At 59.6% G+C, this 25,195-nt stretch overlaps 1 protein-coding gene across 1 annotated transcript; it reads left to right on the top strand.

Annotated features, from left to right (window-relative positions):
* Positions 1–2,251: 2,251 nt before the first annotated feature.
* Positions 2,252–24,942, top strand: CCDC92B (coiled-coil domain containing 92B). Its single transcript, XM_087752116.1, has 4 exons — positions 2,252–2,316; positions 8,469–8,622; positions 13,617–13,664; positions 18,216–24,942. Exons 1-4 carry the CDS (start codon positions 2,272–2,274, stop codon positions 18,881–18,883), a joined length of 915 nt encoding a protein of 304 aa, XP_087608242.1. The 5' UTR covers positions 2,252–2,271; the 3' UTR covers positions 18,884–24,942.
* The last annotated feature ends 253 nt before the right edge of the window (positions 24,943–25,195 follow it).

Genomic DNA, 25,195 nt, shown 5'->3' with positions numbered 1-25,195 from the left:
CTGTCTCTCAGAGCAAGGCAGGAGCGGGAAGGGCCGCAGCGGCACTGTGGTGCCGGGCATCCCGGTTGCAGGAGGCATTAGCTAAGGGACTGCTAGGTCACGTCCCAGTCAAAAATCTGAGAGCAGCTCTCTCCGAGCAAAAAGCTGCCAGTGAAACCAGTTCACTGTGGACCAGAGAGTGCAAGCAAGAGAGACGATGGGAAATACTAATAGCGTGCGTGCATCGTGGCTGAACCCAAGCTGTCGGGCAATCGCTGCAGAGCAGCCGGCTTTATCCCGCGCCGCGCTGGGTGCAGAGGATGCGCTGTGCTCCGCTGCCTGCCCCCGCAGCACGGCTGTACCCTGGAGCGATGACCTCATTTACAGAGGCAGCTCTCTGTCCCCAAATGCCTGACCTTCATCCTTTGCCGGCTCGTCTTTTATTCAGTGGAAAATCAATGAGAATTGTACAAACCTGGTGACACATGATGCACTCAGAAATCCCCCCTCCCTCTTCCCCCCGCCTCCCCGTCTGTAATTCACTGCTACTCCAGGTAGAGCATGAGGTAGGGGAAGATAAGCGAGACATTAAAACAGCCCCCCCCCCCAGACATAGCAAACTGCACCGAGAGGGACAAACGCCACCGTGGCAAGCGTTCACCTGATGGTTGCAAAGGGGTGAGAGGTGCTCCTAATGAGACAGCACTTCTCTGAAGAAGAAAGTCTGCGCTCCCCTCCTTCACGCAGAAACCCTTCACCTCTTACCGACTTGTCGTTGCAGGAAGAACTCTTTTTTGAAGAGAAAACAAGTTGAGAGGAGGCCCACAGAGGAGCCAGCGCGACTGGATGAGTGTTAGGAAGCACCGAAGCTCTCAATTGCGCTGGCTGGGGCCTTAAGCAGAAATGTCTGAATAATTCACCACAGATAAGAAGCTTGTGTGTGCATGTGCGGACCTGCAGGCCTCACTGGTCACCTTTTCTCCTGATTTAACGCTTTCTCTCAGTGTGAATTAAACTCACTCTCCATAGAAGAGCCCTAACCCCCAGCCCAGCCTTCCTCTGCTGTCAGCCCGCCCCAAGCCAGGCCGTACCACCCCGCGCTGCGGCAGGTAAGCACCCACTCTTCGGCTGCTACGGCGCAGGGATGCTACAAACCCGCCGTATTACGCCCGGCCCTCCCGCAGGCACGAGGCAGGACGGCTTCCCACGGCACACCCTCGATCGCCGTGCGTAGCACAGGCGCTCAGCCAGAGGTTTGAAACATCCAAGGGGAGGAAAGGACGTGTGGGGTGACAAAACGATACCGCAAACCACAGCCTGTGGGCTGCCCTACACCACGTTCACATGCTGTTTGTGCACCGGAGGCTGATGCACGCAGCATAGCGGCAGTTTTAATGTGAGGATGGCAGCGTGATCCAGCTGAGCATCAGAGGAGGAAGACCGCGCTCTCTGTAGCAGATTTGGGTTTAAGGGAACGGGAATCAGCAGACTGTCAGCTGACGGGGAGGGCGCTACCATTTCTCTGCTCCTTCACTGCCACGCGACGTGGAACAGGCCGCTGCATCTCAGCTTCCCCTGCTGTACAAGAGGCGCAATGGATTTAGTCATCTTTGAAAGTGGAGCCCCAGCTGCTCCGGATAACGCGAACAAAAGGGCATGAAGAATCCGTAACCACACGAGTAAACAACCTTTTCCCAGCATCTCTCTGACCCCAGCTCCTGGGGAGCTCTTTTTCGACCCGCTCTTCCCCCCCAGCTCTCCGCTGAAGCGGGCACCGTCCCACGTCTGACACGCCGTCCCCCCCTGAGCCGCGCTAACGCTCAGAGCCCCGCAGGGGCCACCAAGGCTGCGGGGTCCCCAGCAGAGCCCGACCTCCCCGGCCGCCGGGCCCCGCTGCTCGGGGCCTCCCCGCGCCCCGGGGCCGAGCCGCAGGCGGCAGCCCGCGGCGGGCGGCTTCAGCACCGCGGACAGCGGCGGGGGGGAGCGGCGGCGCGGCCCCGGCCGCACCGGGGGTCCCCGGGGAGCGCGGCCCGGCCCCAGCGCGGCTCCCCCCGGGCTCGGTCCCCCGGGGCCCCGCGGCGCCCGGCCCGGCCCGGCTCCGCGCCCGCCTCGCCCCGGCGGAGCTCCCCAGTTCCGGTCACGTTGCCGCCTGTTTACGGCGCGGCGGGCGGCGGGGCCGGGCCGGGCCGGCCGAGGCGGGGCCGCCGCAGGCAGCGCGGGCAGCGCGGGAGCCCGGCGCGGCCCCGGCCCCGGCCCCGGCCCCGGCCCCGGCCCCGGCCCCGCCGCCGCCCCATGACGCCCAGCGGGCGCCCCGCGGGGCCCCGCCGCTCCCCCCAGGTAAGGGACCGGGGCTCGGCGGGGAGGGCGGCCGCGGGGCGGGCTCGGCGGCTTCCCCCCCCGCTCCGGGCGAGGGCGAGCGGCCCCGGCGGGGCCGGGGCGGCGGCGCGGAGCCGCCCGCGGGGGTGCGGGCGCTGGCGCGGGGAGCCGCGGGGACGCGCGGCCGGGCCGCGGAGCGGGCGGGGGCAGCGCGGGGAAGGGGCTGCCGCGCCGCGGGGGCCCGGCCCTCCAGAAGTTGCCTCCAGCCCTTGTTGTGCCTGCTCTAGAAGTTGCTTCACCCTGTGCAGAACCGCCCGCGGCTCGTTTCCCCTCCTGCTGCAGAAAGCGGTTCCGAGCAGAGCCAGGCTCTGCCTGTTTGCGCTGGCAGCCGCGGAGTTAAGTGTCTGTAGGACTCAGCTGGGGACCAGAAAGCATTGCTCCGAAATTCCCAAAGTGCGGGATGGCGCCGCAGGGATCACCCGCTCGAGATGATGATGGATTCAAGGCCTTGATGGTGGGCCAAATTCTGCTCCTGACGGAGAGCTGAATCCATCGTTAATTCCCCCGGAGCTGGCAGGAGAAAACACGGCCTTGCTTTCAGCATCTGCAACCAAATGACGAGCTTCAGCGTTGGCTGTTAGTCAGGCAGTTGTGTTTAGAGACTTGCGAGAAAACACAATAATTTATAATCAACGTTTGTATTGATTGTATCTTTAAATAGATACGGATAGATAATGAATAGCAAATAGGGCTCCGAGTGTCGTTCTGCCCCTGCTGAGATCAAGGAAGGTTCCCTCTGACTTTCCCAAGGCCAGGCTTTCACCTCGAGGTTCTATTCCTGGCATCGCCACTGCCTCTGTGACCTTCTGCAAGTTTCTTAGCTTCCTGCTGCCTTATTTTCCATACATTTGAAGACATACTTGCTTCGTGGCGTTGTTGCCAACTTCGTGTTCGTGTTCTTTGAGATCGTAAATACTAAGCAGTATAGATTTCTAATACGTATCAGTGTTTATTCCTGCGTATGTTTTAATGCGATGGAGGGGGGGTTGCTGGCAACCACAGCAGGATAAGTTATCGACCTGTTCCTGCAAACCTTGTCTGTGCCCTCTGACTCCTAGTTAATTTGCCATTTATGGGGAAAAATAATTACGTGAATAAGGGCTGGATCTCGGCGCAACGGTGTTTGTGCTGGGGTATGCGTACGTGCAATACCCTATCTGCCTTTGAAGTGCATCGTCAGGAACGGAGGTTTTTTCTTAGGTCAAAGTTTTGGGATTCTGATTGGCATTAAACAACAGACCTCGGTATAGCTTTGTCCTGCAAGCAAATTCTCAAACAAGCTGTCTGTGCAAGGGAAATCGGTTCTTAGTAGACTCGCAACGAAATCAGTCATTGTAGCTACTGCAAGGGGTTGCTTCAGTCGTTTTGTCTTGTGAGAAATAAGAATTCTGATAAATTGGGATAAAACCTCCCAGAAACCTCCTCTAACTTATCCAGCACTTAACCAGCTCAGCTTTCACAGTTTGTCTGAGTAAATTGGTGGTTGAGGGTCAAGATATTAAAAGTGCATTTTTAAAGCTAAAGATCTGGTCCCGAGTGCCCTGCTGAGGGCTGCCCCACCGCTCCGAGGAGAGGCCTGCGAGTCCTGCGCTCAAAACCTTGCACGATCAGCAAGGGAAACTTGTTCCTGGAAAGCTCTCTCCGATGGAGCAAAGCCCCTTGGGTGTCCAGTCTCCAAAACCAGAGACAGCGCTCAGCCGCAGCTCTGCGAGGAGCAGAGGCCAGCTCAGACTGTAGGTGTCACCTTTGAACAGGGGCAAAATTCACTGTTCAGCTGATTGCTGCCTCCTTTCCAGCTCGGTGTATGTGTGTATACAACAATCAGAAGCACAAGGGCACAGAGCATCCTTCAAAGTGAAGGGGACTATCACTTACCCTTGGCTTTTATTCTCAATGACATTCTTTTCTGCAGTCGTAACCTTGTACGTAACCCCTCAAAGCCACAGAGTACGTGGTCACCGCGAAGGCTTCCACCACCAGTTGCTTTGGCAAGTTAGAACTAGTCTGGAAAAGAAAAGTGACGGCTCCAGCAGCAAGGCAGGGATCAGAGCACTTCCAGCCCCATCCCTACTTGCTGCAGGACGACCATCCTTTTGGGAGCAGCGCTGGCGAGGCCGGGGCGAGGGGAGCTGGTGCTTCTTAGCACGCCTGGGAGCAACAGCCCTAGTCGCTGTGCTTCAGGTCTCGTGCCTCTGACACAGGCTGAAGGTTCCCACCTTGCTTCACCACGTAGAAACACGGTCATCAGCCTTTGCTGGGTGCTTTGAAGCCCTCAACATGGGGAGCTTTGGTGTTATTAGCTGGGAGATGCGATGGCCCAGTAAAGCGTGAAGTCAGCCAGCAGCAGCTGATCCCCAGTGACTCCCAACACTTCCCAAGTGATTGTGCTGGGTGAAACCACCAAAGGCACGCATCAAACTAAAGGCTCAAAATGCTGCTGCAGTCTCCACTTGACTTTGGAAGCAACGGAGGGAAGATATCGGTTGTGGAGCGTTTGGTTCTGAAACCCTTTGGGGTAATGGGTGGACACAGCCTCGGCAAGGCAGGAGTTCATTCCCTGCCTTCTGGTAACGTTAGAGACACTGGAACGGCTTAAAGATGCTCTTGGGGGCTCAGGACTAAATTGCAGCTTCGTTAATAGCTCTTGGCTCTTGCATCATTACCGGTGACACAGCTGTCTGAGGGCTGCGGAGCAGAACGGCACGTTCCTCCCTTCGCTCCGGGGGCTGCGGGGCTGCAGAAGCAGCAGCAGCCTCAGGTCACCGCCCGCAGCCCCCCGGGCTCCCGTTGCGAGGGGCACAGAAGCCCCAGGAGAGATCTCCCCATCTCTGCTCACGGGCAGCAGCGCGACTGGCACCGGCGATGTCCCTGTTTGCCTAGGAAGGCAGCTCCTGCCCCGGCCTGCCCCGGTGTCCTTAGTGCCGACGGGAGCTTCACGCGTGGACAAACCGAGGTGCTCTCCCCCAGACACGATCCCTCTGACGTTCCTGCCACAAGCTGAGAGCTGTTTCTCAAGGGAAACGGTAAAAGTCACGTTGGGTAGGCAAAGCTGATCCAAACCCGCGAAGGATTTCCCATAGCAATTTTGAAAACAGGTTTTCCCTCCCTCCCCAGGTAAATTATGCAGGCTTTTTATCTTCCAAATCAGGGACAACAAACAGATCTCAAGTTCAGATTTTTTTTTCTTTGACTTTCTTTACAGCTTGATATTTATCAACTATTTATTTTTAAAGGAAAACACTTTCATTGGTAAAAAAGGGTAACTTCCCACTTAAAGGGAGGAGGGAAAGTTCAATGGAAAATTTGCAGCCATTTCTACTAAAGCCATTTCAACTAGACAGAACAAAGTGCTCGAAAATAGCACTACGTATCCCCCGGGCTTCGTCCAACCTACTTTCCGATGGTTCCTGAGACGAGGTGCCACAACTCCCATCAGGAAGCTGCTCCAGAGCCCAGCACATGGTGGTTTCACAGCCTCCCCGCAGCCCGGGCGGGCAGGAGGGCACGTGCTGCGGTGTGATTTGTATTCCTGGCCTGCGCAGATGCCGGATAACTTCCATAGCTGTGGCACTGGCACAAGTAAATTAGCCCCCCCCACACCCTTAACAAATCCCCATCATTGCCAGCTCTCACGGTACAAAGAATGAATGCCAGCTCCTTCTCAATTAATTACGGTGCCATCAAGAAATGCTAGGTGACTTATAAGACTTAAAAATCATCGCCTCGCCACTCAGAAGAATGGGAATGATTAGGAAGGAAAGTCTAGAGCTAGGGTTTTTTCGCCCCCCTGATCCATTTTCAAATGCCCAACACAGGGACCGCAGATCCCCGGGGTGCCTGGAGGTGCCCCTGGTTTCCTCGCACAGAGCGCACGCACCTTGCGTTCAGCCGGGCAGGACTAAGCAGGCTGACCCAGGGCTATTTTCACTGACATGGCATTGTTCCACAGGGAAGCTTTAAGCCGGTATAAATCATACCTCCCACAATAAGCACCTTAAATGAGAAGCAGGACCTTTGTATCTGTTGCTTTTATGTATCACACCAGCCTTTTTCATGCTTTCCCGTAGCATTCATGGGGTGAATGTTTGGAGCATTTCATTCCCTGAACAGCAGAGCCATCCTAAAACTCCAAATTTCATTATTTTGCCTTCAGAAATGGCGGCCTGGGACATGAAAAAAACCGCAGTGGCAATCCACCATAAATGCCAAAGCCAGTTCCCATTACTCCATATTCTTATTTTAGGCTTTATGCGGTGCACAGGCAGACGCACCCCCAGGCTGCAGAGCGAGCCCCGAGCCAGCCCTCTGAGGGGGATGCCCAGGCCAGCCCCCAGCCCCTCGCACAGCTGGGTCTGGCCCCTCAAGCAGGGGGCAACCACAGGAGAACACCATTTCTGGGATTTCTACTTATTTATATGCCGGTTAGGTGCTGCAGCTGCCTCTAAGCACCCTGCCTGTGCACCACCAGCATCACAAGTTGGGGTACCCGCCCAGCCCCCTCCCAGCGCACCCCACGCCGGCTGCAGGAGAGGAACGGCAGCATCGGAGCTCCCCAAACCGGTGGCACTGGCCTGCCTCGGGGACATTGCAGCCGAGACATCCCCCGTGGAAGCCAGGCCGATGGCTAGCTGCTGGGCTTGCAGGGGGGGCAGCAAGGCAGAGCCCCGCCATGCAGCACCCCCAGAGGCAGAGCAGCTCCAGCCCCTCGTGGGGGGCTCTCGTTCCCCACAGATCCCGTGGCAGCCGTGGCTACGCGAGAGGTGTCAGCGGAGCTGCCAAGTCGCCAACGGGAAGGGTCACGCCGGTGCCAGGAGCCACAGCCGGTGAGGGTGGGCTGGGGCTGGCCGTGGGGCGATGCCGCAGCAGCGGGGCACAGCAGCAGACACCCCAAACCCATTAGTTCTGGACCCTCCCTGCACCCCCTCTTTCATAAAACAGTAGGAATACGGAGACCTGACTTTAAGAATTTCACAAATTTGGCATTGGCAAGAACAAAGCTTTGAACTCGGGGCACTGCCAAGATTGCTTTCTGTGGAATCAAGCTTAAATGCAGCTTGATTCGATTTTGGTTGCGGGAATTATCTTAAAATGTACTACGTTACCAAGCTGGGTGTGCCGTAAACACGAGCCAAAGCACTCGCTTAGTTCTGAAGTTTCTATAGAAAACAAACTGAAGTCGGACGCGGACGAAAGAGGGAATGGAAGCAGCTTCCCAGGGACAGGACGGTGCATGCCGTCCCTCAGGCTTGCTGGCAAAACGTCTTCCCCACCGTCACCTCGGTTTGCTGTAGCTTCCCCTCCTCCTGGGCTGGGTACGGGGAGGAAGGACGGATTCCGCATCCATATGAAACGGTATTTCCCAGGATTAAGGGTTCCTTCAGGGGTTTATTTTTATCTCCTCGGCGCAGCGGCACAGGTAGGCAGCTCGCGCGGCTGCTTTGCCGAAGCCATTAATTAACACGTGGTGATGGACCCCCAACACGGGCTGAGCTGCCCGGCGCAGGGCTTACAGCAGCTCTTGTCTGCCAGGCGAATTACCAGGGAAGACGTTTCTTCTTCTGGAAGACAACATGACTCTCCTCGCCGCGTAGCACTGATCGGGTTAGACGGAGCGTGTTGTATTTTTCATGTGTTAGATCTCTTGCTGCCGTTACTGCTTTGTAATACGCGGCTTGTCAAGTGAGAGCCAAAATCGTCTCTGGTGCAACTCCCACCTGGGGACTGCGGGGAGCAATCCTGTCCCAGGTGTAATCCTGTAATATTTCCTAGGGCCAAATTCAAAATAGAAATGATCCATTCCGATGCCAGGGTCCATGCAGCAGCATTTTCTACTCATGCAGTCCCTGAGCCTCCCAGTCCGGCTCCAGAACGGGAACCGGCCCCAAGAGGTGCTGGGACGGTGGGATGGCTTGGGGGCCATTCCCCGGGGATCTTCTGAGCAGAGCTGCTTCGCCCACAGCCACGTCCCCAGGGAAGGGGCAGAGGAGAGCACCCACCCGCCTCCCTACCCGGCACCCGGCAGGCTCTGCCCCTCGCAAGGGCTCCGGGGCGCGGGCTCACCAGCCCGCTGTGCTGCTCTAGGTCTGATCACAAGCCATCTCCGCTCCCTGCAGGCCTGGACTGTGAACTTGGTTGCGATGGAGACCATGTCCCTGGAGCACCAGATCCAGAGCGTGCAGCGGCACATCGCTTTTCTGAAGAAGGAGCAGATGGAGCTGCTCCACGACCTGCACCTGGAGATCCTCCGCTTGCAGAAGCACTGCTCAGGTGAGCGTTGGGGTGGCCGTGGCGTGTGGGAGCTGCATGCCCACGGAGCACGTTGGGCAGGAAAGCTTCTGCTGGCGCCCCGGGTCCCGGGGCCAGTCCCGCACGGGAGCTCTCACTGGCGTTCGGCAGGACGCAGAGGAGGAGAGCGCCAAGCCACAGGGGATCCTGCTCGGTGTGGGATCAGGGGAGCTCCATCCCCTTCAGGCTCCCGCTTGCACCCAGGTGCCACCAGCCCCTCCCTGGACCGTGCTACGTGGCCACCCAGTCTGGTGTGGGTCAAACCCTCTGCCATCGCTCCTCTGCGAACGGGTACCAGCAGCTTCCTCCAGCTGCAACACTGAAGAACCAGAGCGATTTTTTTTCTGGGCATCAGCTGGCCGGGCGGCTGATAAGACAGGAGGCTGTGTTGATAATCCACCATTAAAACCTTCTCCTTTTGTTTTCATGCTATGCTCGGGGCACACTTCTGAACGAGGATTAGCCCCGGTAGCGCAGCACTCTCCCCGGCTGCATGCTCCTGCACCTTGCAGTAGTTTGGCTGCAGGAGTCGCAACCGCAAGGGATTCGCTGGTGTAAGGAAAGGGAAGAACCCAGCATTAGCCAGCAAGGTGGCCCTGCCTTTTCCTCCTGTGATCTGTGCCCGCAAAGGTATTTTGATCATTAAAACGTGAAAGTAGTTCATCATTTCTCCCAGATGCCAGTGGGCTAAAGGGAGAGAAGAGAGTTGAACGCCGTCAGTAATGGGAGCATATGAGACCGCTTTCAGAACCGGAGGAAATGTGATTTTCTTGTCTATGTTTTGTTGCTCTCTATTCTCTTGCACACAGAGAGGTGAAATCCGTTCCCTTGCTGCTGGCCCAGCCCAGAGCCGTCTGGCTCTAGCGCCGGTGTTGGTACCCCCGTGCCGTGCTTTACTGCTGCGGCACTGAATGAGCACTAACGCCAGCAGCATTGGCACGTCTCTTCCCCCGCCGCAGGTTGCTCCCTGCTCTGGAGGGAGGGTCCCTGCCAGGCATCCTCAGCAGCCCCTCGCCCAGGGGCTGCAGCCTCCCAGCCTTTCCCAAGCTCGGGGGCTGTCACTGGGAGCCTGGCCCCTTGGGAAGGGGGCAAGTGGCTCCCCAGGGTCACGGCAGACCCTGCAGCAGCCGGACGGGGTCTGCCCATCTCCAGTCCCCAGGAAACGCAGCCACGAGCCCGGTGCAGGGCTCGGGGACCTGCCCCGGCTGCGGGACACACAGCCACCAGCCTCCAGCCCGTGGCCCCGCTGCGGCAATGTCGCCCTCCCCTTCAGCCAGCCTTGCAAGAGCAACGCCTCCCCAGCCTCCTGCCCGCCACCGAAACTCATTCCAACTTGTGCCATCGCTCTCATCAATAATTCAGCCATAGCTAATTATTTCTTGTCTTCCAGCCTCTCGTCTTCCCTGATTCCTGGGAAACAAAGACATTTCTGCATTGATGGAATTGTGTATTTTGCCCTGTCCTTTCTGAGATTTTGCTGTTCTCATTGTTTTCTTTTAATGGCTTCATCCACAGCCTCTCCAGATAGGCGAGACAGCAGAGTTCTCGTGCCTAAAGCAGGCTGGGGGGTTCTGAGTCCCCAGGGGCAGAAATGAGCCCGTTGCACAGCTGGTTAGCAGCGATCTCCTTCTGTGCGGCTGAACCACGGCACCGTTTGACCGGACAAGTCACATCCTCATCTGCGAGGGGTGTGATTCTGCAACGCCTTCCCATTAGGAGCCAAGGGGGCAAAGCCCCTGCTTAGTTTTAAGATGACTTTGCTGACGGTTTGAATGCCATTGCCTGGTGGGGCTGTTTGCAAGAGGAAAGCGGAGTCGGTCAGTCAGCACTTCCCCCGTTCAGGCCCTGCGCCGGCTGCCCTGGAGCTGTTGTTTCAGACCTTAATTTTGCACCATCCCCTCGGTCTCCCCAAGGCATCACTGCTGGAAATGCCCACCCTCCTGCAGAGCTCTGTTTCTCAGCTGCCACCTACTCAGCCCTGAGAAGCTCCATCTGCCTGCAGCGGCAGCAGCAGCAGCAGTTTCCAGGTGCCAGAGCCCTCGTCGATGGAGGGACCGTCTGCTCTGAGGGGGAGCCGAGCCGGCTGTGTGCGGGGGAAGGCACGCAGCAAGCCAGTGCCTTTGGATCCAGGCTGGATCCAGCAGCAGAACATCCGTGTTCAGAAGGGACCTTATTCAAGTAAATAAATCCCCAGGTTTGCTGCCTCGGGACCCAAAGCAGTTCCCGCTGGCTGCGCCCAGCATCCCAGGAGCCTCCAACACCAATGGCTGCTACTGGCCCAGAAGCAAGGGCTGAAAGCGGGATGGAGCCTCCGTGTGCTCAGCCCCCGCGAGCCCCTGACACCCGGCAGCCCTGTGCCCCTCGCCGCAGCCTGGCAGGAGGAGGGGGCGGCTGCTTTGGGCAAATCCCACAGCCCTCGCGGCAGCACTGGCCCCAGCAAACCCCTGCAGCCCAGCATTCCCAGTCCGAGGCTTTACAGGAAGGTAACGCAGCCCAGAGCCACGTGCTGTGATTCATTTATTGGAACGAGCCTTGCGTAACAGCGGAGAGTTGGCTTCCCTCCCACTCCCGTTTTATTTGCAAGGTATAAACACAGCAGAAATAGCAATAGATTCCTCTGGCTCTTCTGTTTCTCCTTTTACTGGAAGATGAGCTCAAGCCTTGTGGCAATAATTAGCCTGCTCAGTGGTGTTAGCGGAGTGACGGAGGGAAGGCTGGTGCCGGGAGCAGAGCCGGGCTGGGGGGGAATCCCTGCAGGCGATAGCAAAGCTGGCCGGATGGGCTGTGCCGACGGTCCCTCCGCACCCTCACACATCGCAGCATCAGGACAGTCCTCCCAGGCAGCAAAGGGGGAAGCCCGATGTGTTGAGAGAAGCCATGTCTTAAATAAACCCATTTCTAGCTTGCCTGTGAGCGTTTAGCCGCCCTGAGGGGCACACGGCCGCCTCGAAGAGGGTCACGGGCCCTTGGACAGCCGGGGCTGGGGCTGCGGGGTGGACCCGTGCGTCCTAGCCCATGGCAGGGACCGTGGCTCCCGACCTCCTCAGCTGCCTCCTGCACCAGGCAAGTTGAAGTGCATCACCAGGCCGTGCCCCCGTCCCCTGCCCTGTGCAGGGGTCACCCGGAGGCACCGGGGCTGAGTGGGAGAGCTGCTGGGAGCCGGCTGCAGCCAGGGCTGGCAGCACGGGAGGTGGGATATGGAAGTGCAGAGCAGCTGGATCCGTCCCGCAGAGGCCAGGACCGCCTGGGAGCCCTGCGGGGTGCTCTCCCCTGGATTTGCCCCTCGGGGGTCGTGGGGACGGTGGTGGGGCAGGTTCCCACCAGCCCCCGTGGCTCCAGCGCAGAAGCTGGGACCCTGGGTCGTGCATCATCCCCGAGCCCTGCCCGCGCTCCACAGGGCAATGTCTTCTTTGGAAATGGGTGACTGCTTTAGTTTTCATTTGAAATATATCTGAGACTCCAAACCTATTATTTTAGCTTCAGAAAAATAACACAGTTGCCATTGATTTCCAATGGGGCAGTCAGGAGCGCTGAAAGCTTTCCAGAAACTGCATTACATTCTCGGTTACTTCTGCCTTCTCACTACAGATTTGTTTTCCAAGACAGACGGGCACAGCAGCCCGAGCCAAGCATTTCGTTTCAGAAGGATGGCAGTGATGAGGATTAGAGTCAACATGAAAGCAGATTAAAAGAAAAATGTAGGGCAAAGATTAACCATTTGAACTCATTTTCGGGGGAAGAAAAGCCTCAAAACAACCACATGCTGCTGCTGCCCCTCTCCTCTCAGGAGGAGAGGTTTGGTGGCTGCTGGCGGTTTGGTGGGCTGTGATAATTAACTCAAAAGAGATTGTCTGTAAAGGTGTGCAGGTCAAAGTGAACTCCAGAAAGTCCCTGAGCTCCCTCCCTCCCTGCCCTTTGTGAGCTGGGTTTGTAGCCCTGGGCTTGGCAGAGAGCAGGCAGAGTGCAGGCAGCAAGCAGGCAGCGCAGGCAGCATGTCAGGGCTGAGCAGGCAGGCAGGGGCTGCAGCCCTGCAATGGGCTCATCCCCGCAGGACGCTGCCCTCGCTGCTGCTGCTGCTGCTGCTGCTCCCGGGTGCAGCGTGGGCGTGGGGCAGCTCTGCCTGCAGCTGCCTGCACCCAGACCCCAGACCCCGCTACCCTGTCCTGGGCCCACTGCAGCGGGAGATGGGACAGCCGCAGGGACACTTTGCAATGCCCAGGGTCTGCAGCCGCTCTCCCGCGGTGGGACGCCTGTATCCAGCAGCCCTGAGGAGCCTCCCTCGGGAAGCTGGGGCCACATCCCGCAAACAGCAGCTCCTCTGCAGCACTGCGGCTGCCTTGCCCCCCTCTGCCCGGGGAGATGCCTGCAGCATCCCGGCTGCGCTCAATGCCAGGCTGAGAGAGGATTTTGAAGGCACACGTGGCCCCCGGAGCAGGGCAGCATCCTTCTGCGGGCACATCGCGCAGGGATGAGGCTGTCCCGCTTGCATCACGTGCAGAGGCAGAGATCGGCCTGGAAGGAGTAAATTATGAAATACTTGGGGTGGCAGCTTACACTTTAGTCTATTTTCAGTCCATTGCTCTGCTCTTTGTCCTGCTTTAAAGCACTGAAAATGGTTCAGCAACAATCTTAGAAAAAGCAAAGGCGTTGCTGGAGAAATGGAAGCTCTCCCCGCGCCGTGGGGCAGGACCTGCAGACACTGCCTTGGCCGTGTCACAGAGGCGAGCGCCGTGGCAGATGCCAGATCCCAAGGCTGCTTAATAACGTATAAATTGCCAGAATGGTCTATTTTTGGCTCAGCCTGTGGCTGGTGCTCCAAGATGGCCACGCTCACACTGTGGGCAGGGCAGAGCAAGTGCCACAGCCGCGGGGATTGCCAGTGCCTCGGCAGCCCCATCAGGGAGCAGGGGGAGACACGGGGAGCGCGCGGGACCAGTGGGATGCTCCTTCTCATTCCCGTTTGATTTCTCTTCCAGAGCTCACCCATGACCTGGAAATAAAAGAGCTGGAAGCCCGCCAGCAAGGTAAGAGCATGGGTTGTGCATGAGATAAGGGGGAGCGTGTGTGGGTGCGGGGGGCCACCCGAAGAGCCCGCGGCTGGAGGGGGCCCATCGGGGCCGCCCAGGGAGGGGACATGGCCCTCGTCTGCAGGGAACAGTCGGCCTGAGGGCAGAGCTGTGGCTGGGAAGTCAGGGTGCGTGTTCACAGGCTGTTGGCAGCCCGGTTAAATGCCTGGGCAGCCACCTAGGAAGGCTTTGCATGTGAAAGCCAGCATCCCTGGGCTGGCTTTGCTAAAGCCCTGACACAGACACCCGGGAGCAGCTCACAGACCCCCAGGGCAGGACTCAAAGCCTGCAAACCCTTCAGCCGCAGGGAAAAGCCAACAAGGACATTATCAGCTTCCCCTCAAGCTCAGCTCGCCGATTGCAAACCGGACGCCGATTCAGAAAATCTCCTGGCACTCTTGGTTCATTAAACAGTCAGTTTTGCCCACAGCATAATCTTTCACATTCCAAAATAAGGGGGAGAAAAGTCTTGGTGCATGAGAAATGTCTGCAAGCTCCAGGCACCATCCCAGGCCTGGGACCAGCAGCAGAGAGCTGCTCAAAAGGCATTTCACAACGTGCTGTCCCCTCGGGCCACCCGGCCCCGTGTCCTGCAGCCCCTCCCGGGGCAGCCCTGGAGCCCTGGCAAAGCGCTTCTCCAGCCCAAAGGCAGCTTCATCCACCCAGGACAGGCAAACGGGACTGGAGGTAACTGGAAACCCACAGGCAATTCCCCCATCGCGAGGCTGCGCCACAGGCAGGACATCTCCTGCCAGACCAGCGTGGCACAGGGCTCTGGCATCTCGCGGTGCTGGCAAGCAGCGGGCTGGCCCCCGCGACCTGATGGCTGAGGGCAGGTTTTCAAACGAAAGGGAGCTGGCACTGAGCTTACCCTGATTTCAGCTCCTCTACTCCAGCAAGGAGTGGCCAGATGGGCAGGGGGCCTGGCCGCGGGCTGGGCTGTGCCCGGCTGCACACAGACACACCAGCGGAGCAGGGACACCCCAGGCATGGCGTCCCACTGCCAGCAAGCAACTGGGCACTGGTCCCCGCTTCCTGAGCATCCCTCTGCTGTAGCCCCTCGTCTGGAGGCCAATGCAGCTGCTCCCTGCGTCCTGCATGCACACACGCACCCGCAGCCCTGACCCGTGGAGCAGAGTCCAGCCAGCCTGGCGCCCGAGCGGGATGCGTTGGGCAACTCTCTGGGAGGTGGACTCTGGCTGGTGGCCCCTGCGGGCAGGACCTGGGCGCTCTCCCGAAGGATGTGCCCAGCTCATCTGCCCCTCCTGGGCAGCCACCGTCCCCTTTCTGGCAGGGCTGCGGTGCCCAGGGGCTCCCACCGCCCGCCTGGCTGGGGCCATGGCTCCGTCCACAGCCTGGCGGGGAGGGGGTGCTTGTCGGTGTCCCTGGGGCGTCCCTTTGGGCTCTGTCCTGCCTGGCCTTGCCTCTGTCCCAAAGTGTCACAGGCTGAGACTGTCCTCGCCACACTGCTCCCGCGGGCCAGCAAATGCCACCGCACAGCTCTGGGTGACGCATCCCTGTCCCCAACAGCACGCGGGTCAGGCAGGGGCAGGCAGTGGTGCCTGGGCACCCATGGCCGGCAGAGGATGCTCTGTGAGCATCCCAGCTCCTCTTCCTCCTCCATCCCAGGGATGAAGCTGAAACTCGTCCCTGGTGCTGCCCGGGCATGGTCCCTGGCACGGAGCCCCAGCCTCCTCAGAGCTGGGGCTGGCAGTGCCAGGGTGGGCGCAGGGCCGCTCTCACCGGGGCTGTCGGGGTTCTCGTCCCTTGGCAGCACCCTCACTCAGTGCCATGGACCGCTCCAGGGGGATTTGGCGCTGCCAGCCCCAGGGCCATCCTCAGGAGGAGTATGCACAGCGGGCGGTGCATACCCAGCCCCTCTCAGGCCATCACAGCCCCCAGCAGACCCCCGTTCCCACCTCAGCCCTCTCTTCCCGCTGAGCCTGAGGTCCCTTCCCCACACAGGTGGGCTCGCTGCTGGCGGGAGGGCCTCGCGTCCAGCCCGCCGGGTGCCATCGGTGCGTCACAGACCGTAATTCACAGCGAGTCCCACTCACAGGTCTCTGCCCATCCTTCAGCCTTTTAACACCTTCAAAGAGTAGGATCACGTTTGCCACATTTATGGGGCAACCACCTGATTTAAGACGCCATCAAATGATTGCTCTACAAATGCCACTCATGTAATAATTACTGTGTGCAACTGCCTCCCTTAAGATCTCATTATAAAGCATTTTTCTTCTGCAGAGGACACTTAGGAGCTGAGGCTATAAAGCGGTTGCAAATCGTATCGTAAAAAGCAGAGATTATTGCAGACAATGGGAGCAGGCCTGGGCAGGCAGGGGTGAGCACGGGTAGGTGCCAGCCCTCGGGGAGGAGCGTTCGCTCCCCTCCCTGTGCCCCACCAAGGGCTGGGCACAGGAGCTTGCAGCCAGGGCTGTCAGGGGCAGGAGCCCAGCTGCGGGCAGGGAGGGTGCACCGGGGCGGTCTGGCCCCCCATGGCCCTGTGCCAGGCTCACGGCACGGCGGCACAGCCTTCTGCTGCCCGCTGAGCTCAGCCCTTTCACCGCAAGGGTGCGAATCCCCCGCGCCAGCTGCTGCCGTCCCCCAAACACCTGCCAGGGCTGAGCGCAGGGAACGCAGCCGGTCATGAGCTGCAGTGGCCGCAAGCAGAAACCTGTGCCTGGGCCAGGTCCTCGGCATCCGTGACAGCCCCGCACGAGCAGCGTGCCTTTCCTTTTGGAGATGACAACGCTTTTTGGCCAAGGACAAGAGCACTTTGAGCCACTGCCCCCTGCTCCCTCCCACCCGAGAGTGCAGAGGGAAGGCGAAATCCAGCTGCCAGCAACGCTCCGGTCTCCCCCTTCCCGTTCCGGAGCATTCTTCCCAATGCACCACCTCCAAGACAGTTCCACTGTCCCAAGTGCAAGGCCAGCACCCGTGGAGGACTGCAGGCCCCCAGGGAGCCCCCCAGCACACGGGGCTCCCGGCTGTGCCAGCCTGCAGGAAAGCTTCTTGGGGTGGGGGGTGCTCGGGGCCAGCCCTGCCCCCCTGGGGCATGGGGGAACCCTCCCTGGTGCACAGAAGTGGGTTCCCATGGACCCGCACGTGGCCATGGCGCAGGACCTGGGTGCCCTTGTCCAGGGACGCCTTCAGTGCATTTCCACAGTGGAGCGAAGGCTGCCCAGAGGAGAGGAGAGAGTCACCACGAAATGAGTCGCTGTGGCTGCCATGCTTCCCCTCCATCCCTCATCTCCTCCAGCTTTTCAAGGTCATTAGGTGGAAGGGATTGGGGAAATGCAAAGTTTTGTTATCCAAATTGCTCTACAGGTGTTTACTCAATGCAGTCTCTCGATGCCACCGTGGCGGGCGGGAGGGAGGAAGGCTGGATGGCAAGTGGGACGGATGGATGGATGGTGGGATAGATGGCAGGCAGGCGTTATCCTGCAGGCACGTGGAAGGGAGCCCGCACGGGCCAGCCGGAGCAGTGCAAGGTGTGCAGGAGTGGTGTGCAGGACCGCAGGTGAAGTCACACTTTTTTGGGTGCCCGTGGTGTGACTCATAAGGGCCGGGGCAGGGAGGGCATTCGTCACCCGCTGAGGTGTGGGAAGGGCAGGGAGGGCGGTGGGAGCCCTGGGGAACCTGCTGCTTGATGCAGTGCCTCTGTTTTAACAAGTTCCGTCCGCGCCCCATCGCTGGCAGGCAGCTGCTGCCAGGCGCAGAAAGATGAACAGGTCAGGCGTTAGCAATGAGAGGTGACGGCGTGGGGAGCGCACGGCAGGCGGGGAGGGCTGGCTGCCTGGCCATCCGGCCCCCCAGGACAGGCTCCCCCGTTCGAAGGGGTTCCTTCCCTGCCAAGCACAGCCTGGCTCCTCCGTAATCCTGGATTAGCATCTCCATCCTCTCTAATCGGGCTGTGGCGTCTTGGGGCTTGAGGTCGACGACAGCTCCGAAGTTGGGCTGATGGTTTCACTGCCGCCATTTCCTTTTCTCTCCCAGCCCGTAGGCTCCCTGTGCCCTCTGTTTGCATATGCACAAAGTCACTTTTAGGGTGAAAAACTAGTTACCTAGGGAAATTTTAAAACTGCAGCACAAGGCTGCAGCGAGGCAGAGGCGGCAGGTTCCATGGCAACAGCACCTCCGCTGAAACTGCCTTTGCTGTCACCTCCCGCGTTTGGGTGTTACACATCCCACCGCGCCTGCAGCACCGCAGCTCGGGGCTGATGGGGGTTCCCGTGCCTGCTTGCAGTGCGCGGGGAAAGGCTGCCTGCGCTGGCAGGGAGCCCGCGCTTGGGCAGCTCATGGGGAGTTTTGGAGCCCCAGCTCCCAAAGGTGCCCGAGCAGCCTCGATAGCACTGCTGGGACATGCCAGCACCTGGCAGCTGCGTCCATGTGCCCTCACAGCCACCTCGGAAGCGCGCAGGGACCCGCCGGGAGTGGTGGGCTGAGGCCATTGTGCCGGGCTGAGCCCCCACTGCCTCCCCTGACCCCCTTCTGTGCCTTGCCCCACAGACGTCCTGGACCGGGAGCTGGAGGAGAAGTGCCGGGCAATGGAGGCCCAGCTGCAGGAGAAGGAGAAGGACAACCTGGAGCTGCGCAAGGAGCTGCGGCACAAGGAGACGCTGGTGGCCGCGCTGCGGTCCAGCCTCCGCAACAAGGAGCGCCGGTTCCTGGAGGAGCTGAAGCGGCGGAGCCACCGCGTCACCATCCTCGACACCGAGCTGCAGAAGCAGACGGAGGCGGCCGCCTACCTCTCCCTGCAGCTGCATGCCACCGCCCAGCGGCTGCCGGGCCCCCGGGCGGGTGGGCGGCCGCCCCCCGAGCAGCCCCCCGCCGGCCCTCCGGCTGAGGGCAGGCCCCGGCGCCGCGGCCACAGGGCGCACCCCCGGCGCCCACCTGGGGACAACGCCCGCCCCAGGGACCCCGTGCCGGAGGAGCACGATGCCATGCCCGACCCAGCCCTCTTCCTCTACACAGCGCGGCCGCACGCCCCGCAGCACCTGCCGCCGGAGCCCCCCACCCAGGCCCGTGGCATGGCCGGTGCTGCTGCGGCACCCCGGGCGCAGAGGCCCCCCCGGCAGCCCACACAGGAGCCGGTGGCCAGGGCCAGGTCAGCCAAGGGCGAGCCCAGCAAGAGGCAGGGGTCCGGCCCCTGCGGTGCCCCTCAGGCCTGGGAGTAGGCGTCGAGAGGGCGGCATGGCTGGACCGGCCGGGAAGGCCTGAGCCCGGCAGCACCGGGGTGGGCGCCGGCCGAGGTTGCTTTCCCCCTGCCCCTGAGGGCAGCAGAAAGCGGATGCCCTGGTCGCGCCTCCTGCCTGCAGGCAGCCAGGGAGGATCCCCCTTGCCCGAAGGGTCTGAGCCGGGGGGGCCGCCGGCAGCACTGCGGGGCAGGCGGGCGACCCAGCACGGGGTCTGCGAGGGGAAACAGCTGAGCGCCTGTCCAGAGCTTCCAAGGAAAGAAAGAGAGAGAGAAGGAAAGAGAGAAAAAGAAAGAAAATTAGCATTTCTGCGATGAGAAGATCTTCCTGCTGCTGCTGCCCCTTGGAGCGGACGCTGGGTGTGTTTTCCCCAGCCAGGGAAGGTCCTGAAGGACAGTCGGTCCCATGGGTGCAGGAGGGATCCCCCCCTCCACAGGGACGGTGCAGCCGTGCCAGCCAGGTGCCAGACCCTCTCTCCCCTGCGCGGTGATTTGGCCGTCTCTAACACAGATTTCCCCCACGTTACATTTACACGTAGGACTTGGACAAGGCGGCTCGCCGTGAGCTGCGAGCACCAGCCCTGCTGGATGCCCCGCGCAGCTCCTCGCCTGCCGCAGCCTTGCTCCAAGTGCCACTGGAGCAGGGCTGCGACTTGCACCCCCCGTGCCGGGCAGGTCTTGTCTCGGCACCAGCATTTTGGTTCTCGGTCACATCCGCAGCCAGGTCTGGGTTTCCCGCAGACGACTGAGCAGCCACCTCAGGAGTGCGCTGCTGACAGCGAGCCATGGTGCACCACAATACGCAGAAACCCTGCTGGGGCCAAACCAGGCCCCAGGCTCAGCTTCCACGAGGAGCAGAGGCTGGAAAAGCCACTTTGCCTGTGTCCCTTGCTGCGTCCCCCAGGGCCAAGCTGCTGCGGGGCCCTCCAGTCCTCGCCCGCCGCCTCCCAGTCCCTCCCAGCGCAGCGGCTGTACAGCATGCAGCCTTCGCCCCGCTGGGGCAGCCTTACCCGGTCTCCAAACCAAACCGGCGGCTTTATACATCCATTCCCTGGATGTTCTGAAACAACAGAAACAGGGAGAGGAGAGAACAACGCCAGCAGCTGGGCAGGGCGAAGGTCTCGCTGCTCGGGCACCAGCAGGAGCTGCGCTGCTCCGGGCAATACAGAGGGGCAGGTTTTGCCCCAGTGGTTTGGCTGCCAGCCCTGGCCGGCCTGGCCGCGCAGGCGTGCTGGGAAGGCGATGCCTGGCTGGGAGCCCCGGCCCCTGCCCGCAGCCAGCGCCTTGCCTGGTTGCCTCCCGCGGGACCCCCGCTGCCTCCGCGGCTGGCGTGGGCAGGGGGAAGCCGCGGGCTGCAATCGGGCCCCATTTCTTTCCAATTCAGTTTGAAACCTCTTCAAAAACATCGCCCTCGTAGACCAGTCAGGCTTAGCCTGCCCAAGCTCACCTGCAGCGTGCCCATGCAGTCAGAGGTGTCTATTTTTGTAGTTCAATATTTATATACTATATTAAAATGCTTTTACGAGATTCTCAGCAACAGTTCCTAGGCCAGCTCTTTGGTAAACAAACCCCTAAGCATATGAGCTGCACTAGCAGGACAGAAATTAGCAGCTTTTGTAGCTTTTATTTGGCTGTGATGTGAATAGTCAGGCTTCGGAGGACAAGACCCGTCATGCTCCCCCCGGGGCACCCTCGAGGGCTGGGACCCCCAACTCCTCAGCTGCTATCACGGCCTCTAACACACCCCTCAGTTTGGGAAGAAGCCCAGCAAAGCTGTGCCTGGGCAGATCCCCCCTAGCAGGAGCGGTCACCCTGACTGAAGCCCTGCAGAGGTGTGGGGATGAAGGCAAAGCCCTAAGGGGAAATTCTCGCAGCCCCTGACACATCTGGAGCCACTGCCTCGGAGCCAGAGCCCAGCAGAGCCCCCACCGGCTCCCCAGCCGTCACCTCCCGCAGAAGGCTGCAAAGAGCCTGGGCAGGGCACTCGCATGCCCCGGCTGCAAAGCATCGCATGCCCAAACTGCCTTCCCAGGGCAAGCGGGGGCGCAGGGGCAGCATGGGGTGCATTGCTAACACCCAGTTGGGGTTTGAGCACCTGGGTACAGTTGCACGAGGGAGAAAAGCCCTGAGTCTGGCTCTCAGGAAGGCTGCAAAGTGATTTAGGGTGGGCTCTGCCCATGCCCCAGCTCCAGGGAGAGCTGGGGCGCTTGGGGCCCTGCTGCTGCCCGCCCGGCGGCGGCAGAGCGGGGCAGCAAGGGGCAGTTTGTGCTGCATTGCACAGGCAGCACCCGGCGTGCAGCATCGTGGCCACCCGGTTCCTGGTGGCATCACGCAGGTGAGGTGCCATTGGGCCCTTGGAAATCGCTGTTTCTCTCAGGTTCAGAGAGGTTCTGCTGAGGATTCGGCTCTATTCTCTTTTAACGTGAAAGAGGGTAATACATGTCTCTGCACTGTTTGGCTGTTCCTTTAGCTGTGGTGTGCACAGCTGCTTTCCTCTCTCCTTCCTAGACAATCCTGGTAAACAGAGTGTGTTGCATTTTTATTATAAAATCCTTGATAAGATCATGGTGTTCATGACCGACCTGAGCATTGAAAAGGGGAGGGAGAGGTATGGTCCTTCCTCTGTGTAAATACCTTCCTAGCAACCATCATTTTTAGTGCCTAGTATGTAAATGAAGCAGCCCTGTCTGAGCTGCAGGATCCTTCCCTCTTCACCACTAATTAGCAGCTTGCTCAAGGAGTCGATCTCATTTCCAGTCCCCCGATTGCTTGTCCCTCCTCCTGGTGCTTGCGGGCAGCTGGGCAGGCCCTGAGCCCCGCAGCCCTTGGATGTGCAGGCAGAGCTGCCTACAGCGGGGGGGGGGCTGTTTCCCGAAGGGATGGGGAGGGAGCACCCCGGTTCCCCCCTTCACGCCAATGTAATGTGCTTGGAAATGAGTTGTCGGGGCGAGCCCCGCGCTCTTCCCTGGGCAGCCTTGCCTCGGAGCGGGAAGGATCAGCTCCTGTGTGCTGTACCTGCTTCAGTCACTGCTGCTTTTCTTGGGGGGAGGGAAGCTCTAGAGATACTATATATACACTTATATATATATATACATACACGCACTTGTTTTGAAGGGAAAACACTGTATGATTGTAATAGAAATGATGTTGAGATAAATTATTTTAATCTTTGTATTTATATAAAACGATCAAAGAGATCCAAATGATCAAAAAAAAAAAAAAAAAAGAACAAAGAGACGGCGTTCCTATTTTTTAATGAGTAGGCCGCTGTTAGCCACAGCGAGCCCAGGGAGCAGCAGGAGCCCGGGCAGTGCCTGCCCTCCTCTCCCCGGGCGAGGGGCTCTTACAGACCCCCTGCTCTCGGGCCGTGAGTTAGCCCTTAGCCCGAAAGGTGTAACAAGGATCTGTAGGTGCATTTAGTCAGTGCTGCTGGAGTCCTTGGGAGTCCAAAGGGCGCACGCAGCTTCGACCTGTGCCGTGTACCTGATATGTGTAGATCAAGGAGTGTAACCGCTGACACCTCCGTGCTTTGTATGGAACAAGCGATGTTTAATGTTGACTCGTAAAGCTTAATGATTAGACTGGAAATGGATGCATAGCAATAATGCTCGGTTGTTAAACAATGTCTTATGTGCATAAACCACAACGTGCTGAGAGCTTTCTGCGTACAGACTAACAGCCGGGCACCTCTCCTCTGCACCCCTCCTTTCTTTCTGCAGCTCTGCAGAGGCTCATGGATTTGATGTGTTGGGTTTGCTAATCTCTCTTTTCCTTATTATTATTTTTCCTAATGCTCTCTGAGAAAGTGATGTCTCAAATTGTGCAACCTTGCAGCAGGCGCAGGGCGAGCGGCGGGTGGGGAGGAGATGCGCCCGCTCCACTCGCTGCGACTGCGCCCGTGCCAGAGCCGGCAGCACCGAGAGGCAGAGCCAGTCCCAGTGACTCGGTGCATGCTCCCCTGGACTTATTTTAGCCCTGGGCAGACCAATCGGGAAGTTCTCCCTCTTGACCCTGTTAATTAAAAAGCCATATTTTCTGAATGTGTTTGCTGGGGCTAATATAAGTGCTCCTGGCGGCATCTTTCCCATCCCCGCAGTGAGGGTGCCATTGCGAAGGCCTGGATAGCACAGCCACTCCCAAAAATCCCCTCGGGAGACTGCACGGTCTTCCCCGCTGCTGCATGGCACTGCGCAGAGACCTGTCCGTGGCGGGGCCTAATCCTGCTGCCTTGGGGAAGCTTTGCCCGAGGCAGAGCCCAAGGCTTTCTATAAATGGCCTTACTGCAAGCGAAGTTAGGCGCAGGGCAGAGCTGATGGGTGCTGCACGGGGGCAGCTGCCCTGGAGGGGCTGAGGGGTGGTCTCTCCTGCATGCCCAGGAAAGCTGGCAGCAATGCAGCAAGAAACGTCCTGCCTGAAGCGGCTGGAGAGCCGGAGCCAGCAGTGGTCAGGGATTGCTCTGCTCCACACAGCACCTCTGTGCTTGAGTTCCCCAAAATAAGCTCCCAGGAGGCAGAGGAGCGGCAGCAGCGCAGCGCTGCCCGGCTAGCTCTCCCCACCGGGAAGGTAAATCAGCAGCATACCAATGGACTTTCATTCTTGGGACCTAGGTGAACATTTCGGGGTCCTTGTGCGCAGCCTTGTGCACTGGCTACTGCTGCCCCGGTGAAGCTGCGGCATGCTGCCCTTCCCCGGGAACAGCAGCCCTCGCTTCCCAGTCTCGCTGTAGTGACGCCGCAGCCGCCTCTGTGCACGTCTGTTCTTGTCACCCTCTTGCGCTGTCGGCGCCTGGCTGCCAAGTCCAACAGCGAATACGAAGGAGGGGAGAGAAAACTCCCTTACACCCGTAGGTTGCCTCACGCTGTGGATAAGATCAGTAGTGCCAGTGTGCCGGGGCTGGGTGAGCAAGAGAAACCTGGGATCAACCAGCACAGCCGCCGCGTAGGATCCCGCCAGACGACGCGGCCTGTAAAAGCACGGAGATAAAAGTGCTGCGTCTCCTCGCTGGTTAAAGCTGCCCTTTGCTCCCCAAGGCTGGGTTTCTGCCTCTGTCTCCTCTCTGCCAGCGCTGCCTGGGGGCTGGCCCTGCAGTGACGCTGCTGTCCCAGCTCCCCGCTGCAGCCACGCGAAGGGCTGGTGCCTGTGGGCAGGGGGACATGGAGTGTGACACTCGGTGCTGTCACTGTGTCAGATCCCTTCATTTCACCCTCCCTCCCCTCATGCCTTCAGGCAGGAACAGGGTCGCGAAGCTGCTGGTGCGAGAGCTGCGCCCAACGCAAGCCCGAGCGGCACCTGGTCGTCTGCGGGGTGTGGCGATGCCTCCTGCCTCTTTCCAATAGATCTCACTGATCTTGTGGCTTCCAAAAAAGATCCCCTTTTCCATCATTGCAGTTATAGCAGGAACGAGACTATCAGGCCACGGGAATCCCTCAAATCTTTGTATGTCTGAAAAACCAGACCCTTTCACTCCCAGGGGACATGGGTAAGGTGCTGAGCCGCAGCCCCTCGGCCCTGCAGGGACAAGCACCATCTGTATTCACTCGGGTGTTTCAAGGTCACGCAGAAGGTCGCTGTCATCCCAGTCCTTGCCAAGGCTGTAACAGGCCTCCTTAGGTGGGGACATCACCTCTGCCTGGCTAGAGCCGTGCCCAGGACCCCGGGCACAGCTCTGGCAGAGGGAATGGGAGGGAAGCACCCCTGGGTGCAGCTCCTCCGGTCCCAGAGCAGCTGGGGTTTCGTCGGAGCAAAAATATTCTCCTGGGCTGAGTTTGTGAAGCTCAGCTGAGAACAATAAAAGCCTGTGCCTCGTGCTGGGGAGAGCCATTGTGGTGGGACAGATGCCAAAGGTTTGACACTGCTCTGCTTTATCTGAATGTTCATTTTACTACATGACACCATTCTTCGCCAGGACGATGTTAATGTTGACTTTGCTTTTTAACCAAGTGCTTTTCAAAACGTGTTAATACCCAGAGACTAGAGTATGGAGCTGTACTTTAGGAGTTGTTGTAATATGCCTTTTTCTTAATAAAGAGATTGAAATCTGCAGAGGGTTGTCCTGTCCTGCCCCAGCACCTCCAGCCCCAAACCATCCCCGTCTCTGCCTCCGTCCCCAGCACCGGCTCCTGCCTCGGCACCCGGAGCCTCTCCGCAGCTGCGGGGCCGTGCGGGAGCCCGTGTCCCCGCGGTGCCAGGCGGTGGGTACGTGCCCGGTGCCCCCGTCCCGGAGCCAGGGGTGCGCGGCCGTGTCCCCGCTCCGGTGAGGGCACGGGCAGCCCGGGCGCACCCCTGCCCACGCCTG

Source organism: Nipponia nippon, unplaced genomic scaffold (genome assembly GCF_047370975.1).
Source record: "Nipponia nippon isolate SJK-2023a ecotype South Korea unplaced genomic scaffold, ASM4737097v1 scaffold_15, whole genome shotgun sequence".
Classification (NCBI taxonomy): domain Eukaryota; kingdom Metazoa; phylum Chordata; class Aves; order Pelecaniformes; family Threskiornithidae; genus Nipponia; species Nipponia nippon.
This window is presented reverse-complemented; position numbering and strand designations above follow the sequence as displayed.

Excerpts from the sequence above, each read along its gene's own strand:
- CCDC92B (XM_087752116.1), top strand. The coding sequence starts at position 2,272 with ATGACGCCCAGCGGGCGCCCCGCGGGGCCCCGCCGCTCCCCCCAG. Across the intron at positions 8,623-13,616 it reads CTTGCAGAAGCACTGCTCAG|AGCTCACCCATGACCTGGAA; the intron begins GTGAGCGTTGGG and ends TTTCTCTTCCAG. Across the intron at positions 13,665-18,215 it reads GCTGGAAGCCCGCCAGCAAG|ACGTCCTGGACCGGGAGCTG; the intron begins GTAAGAGCATGG and ends CTTGCCCCACAG.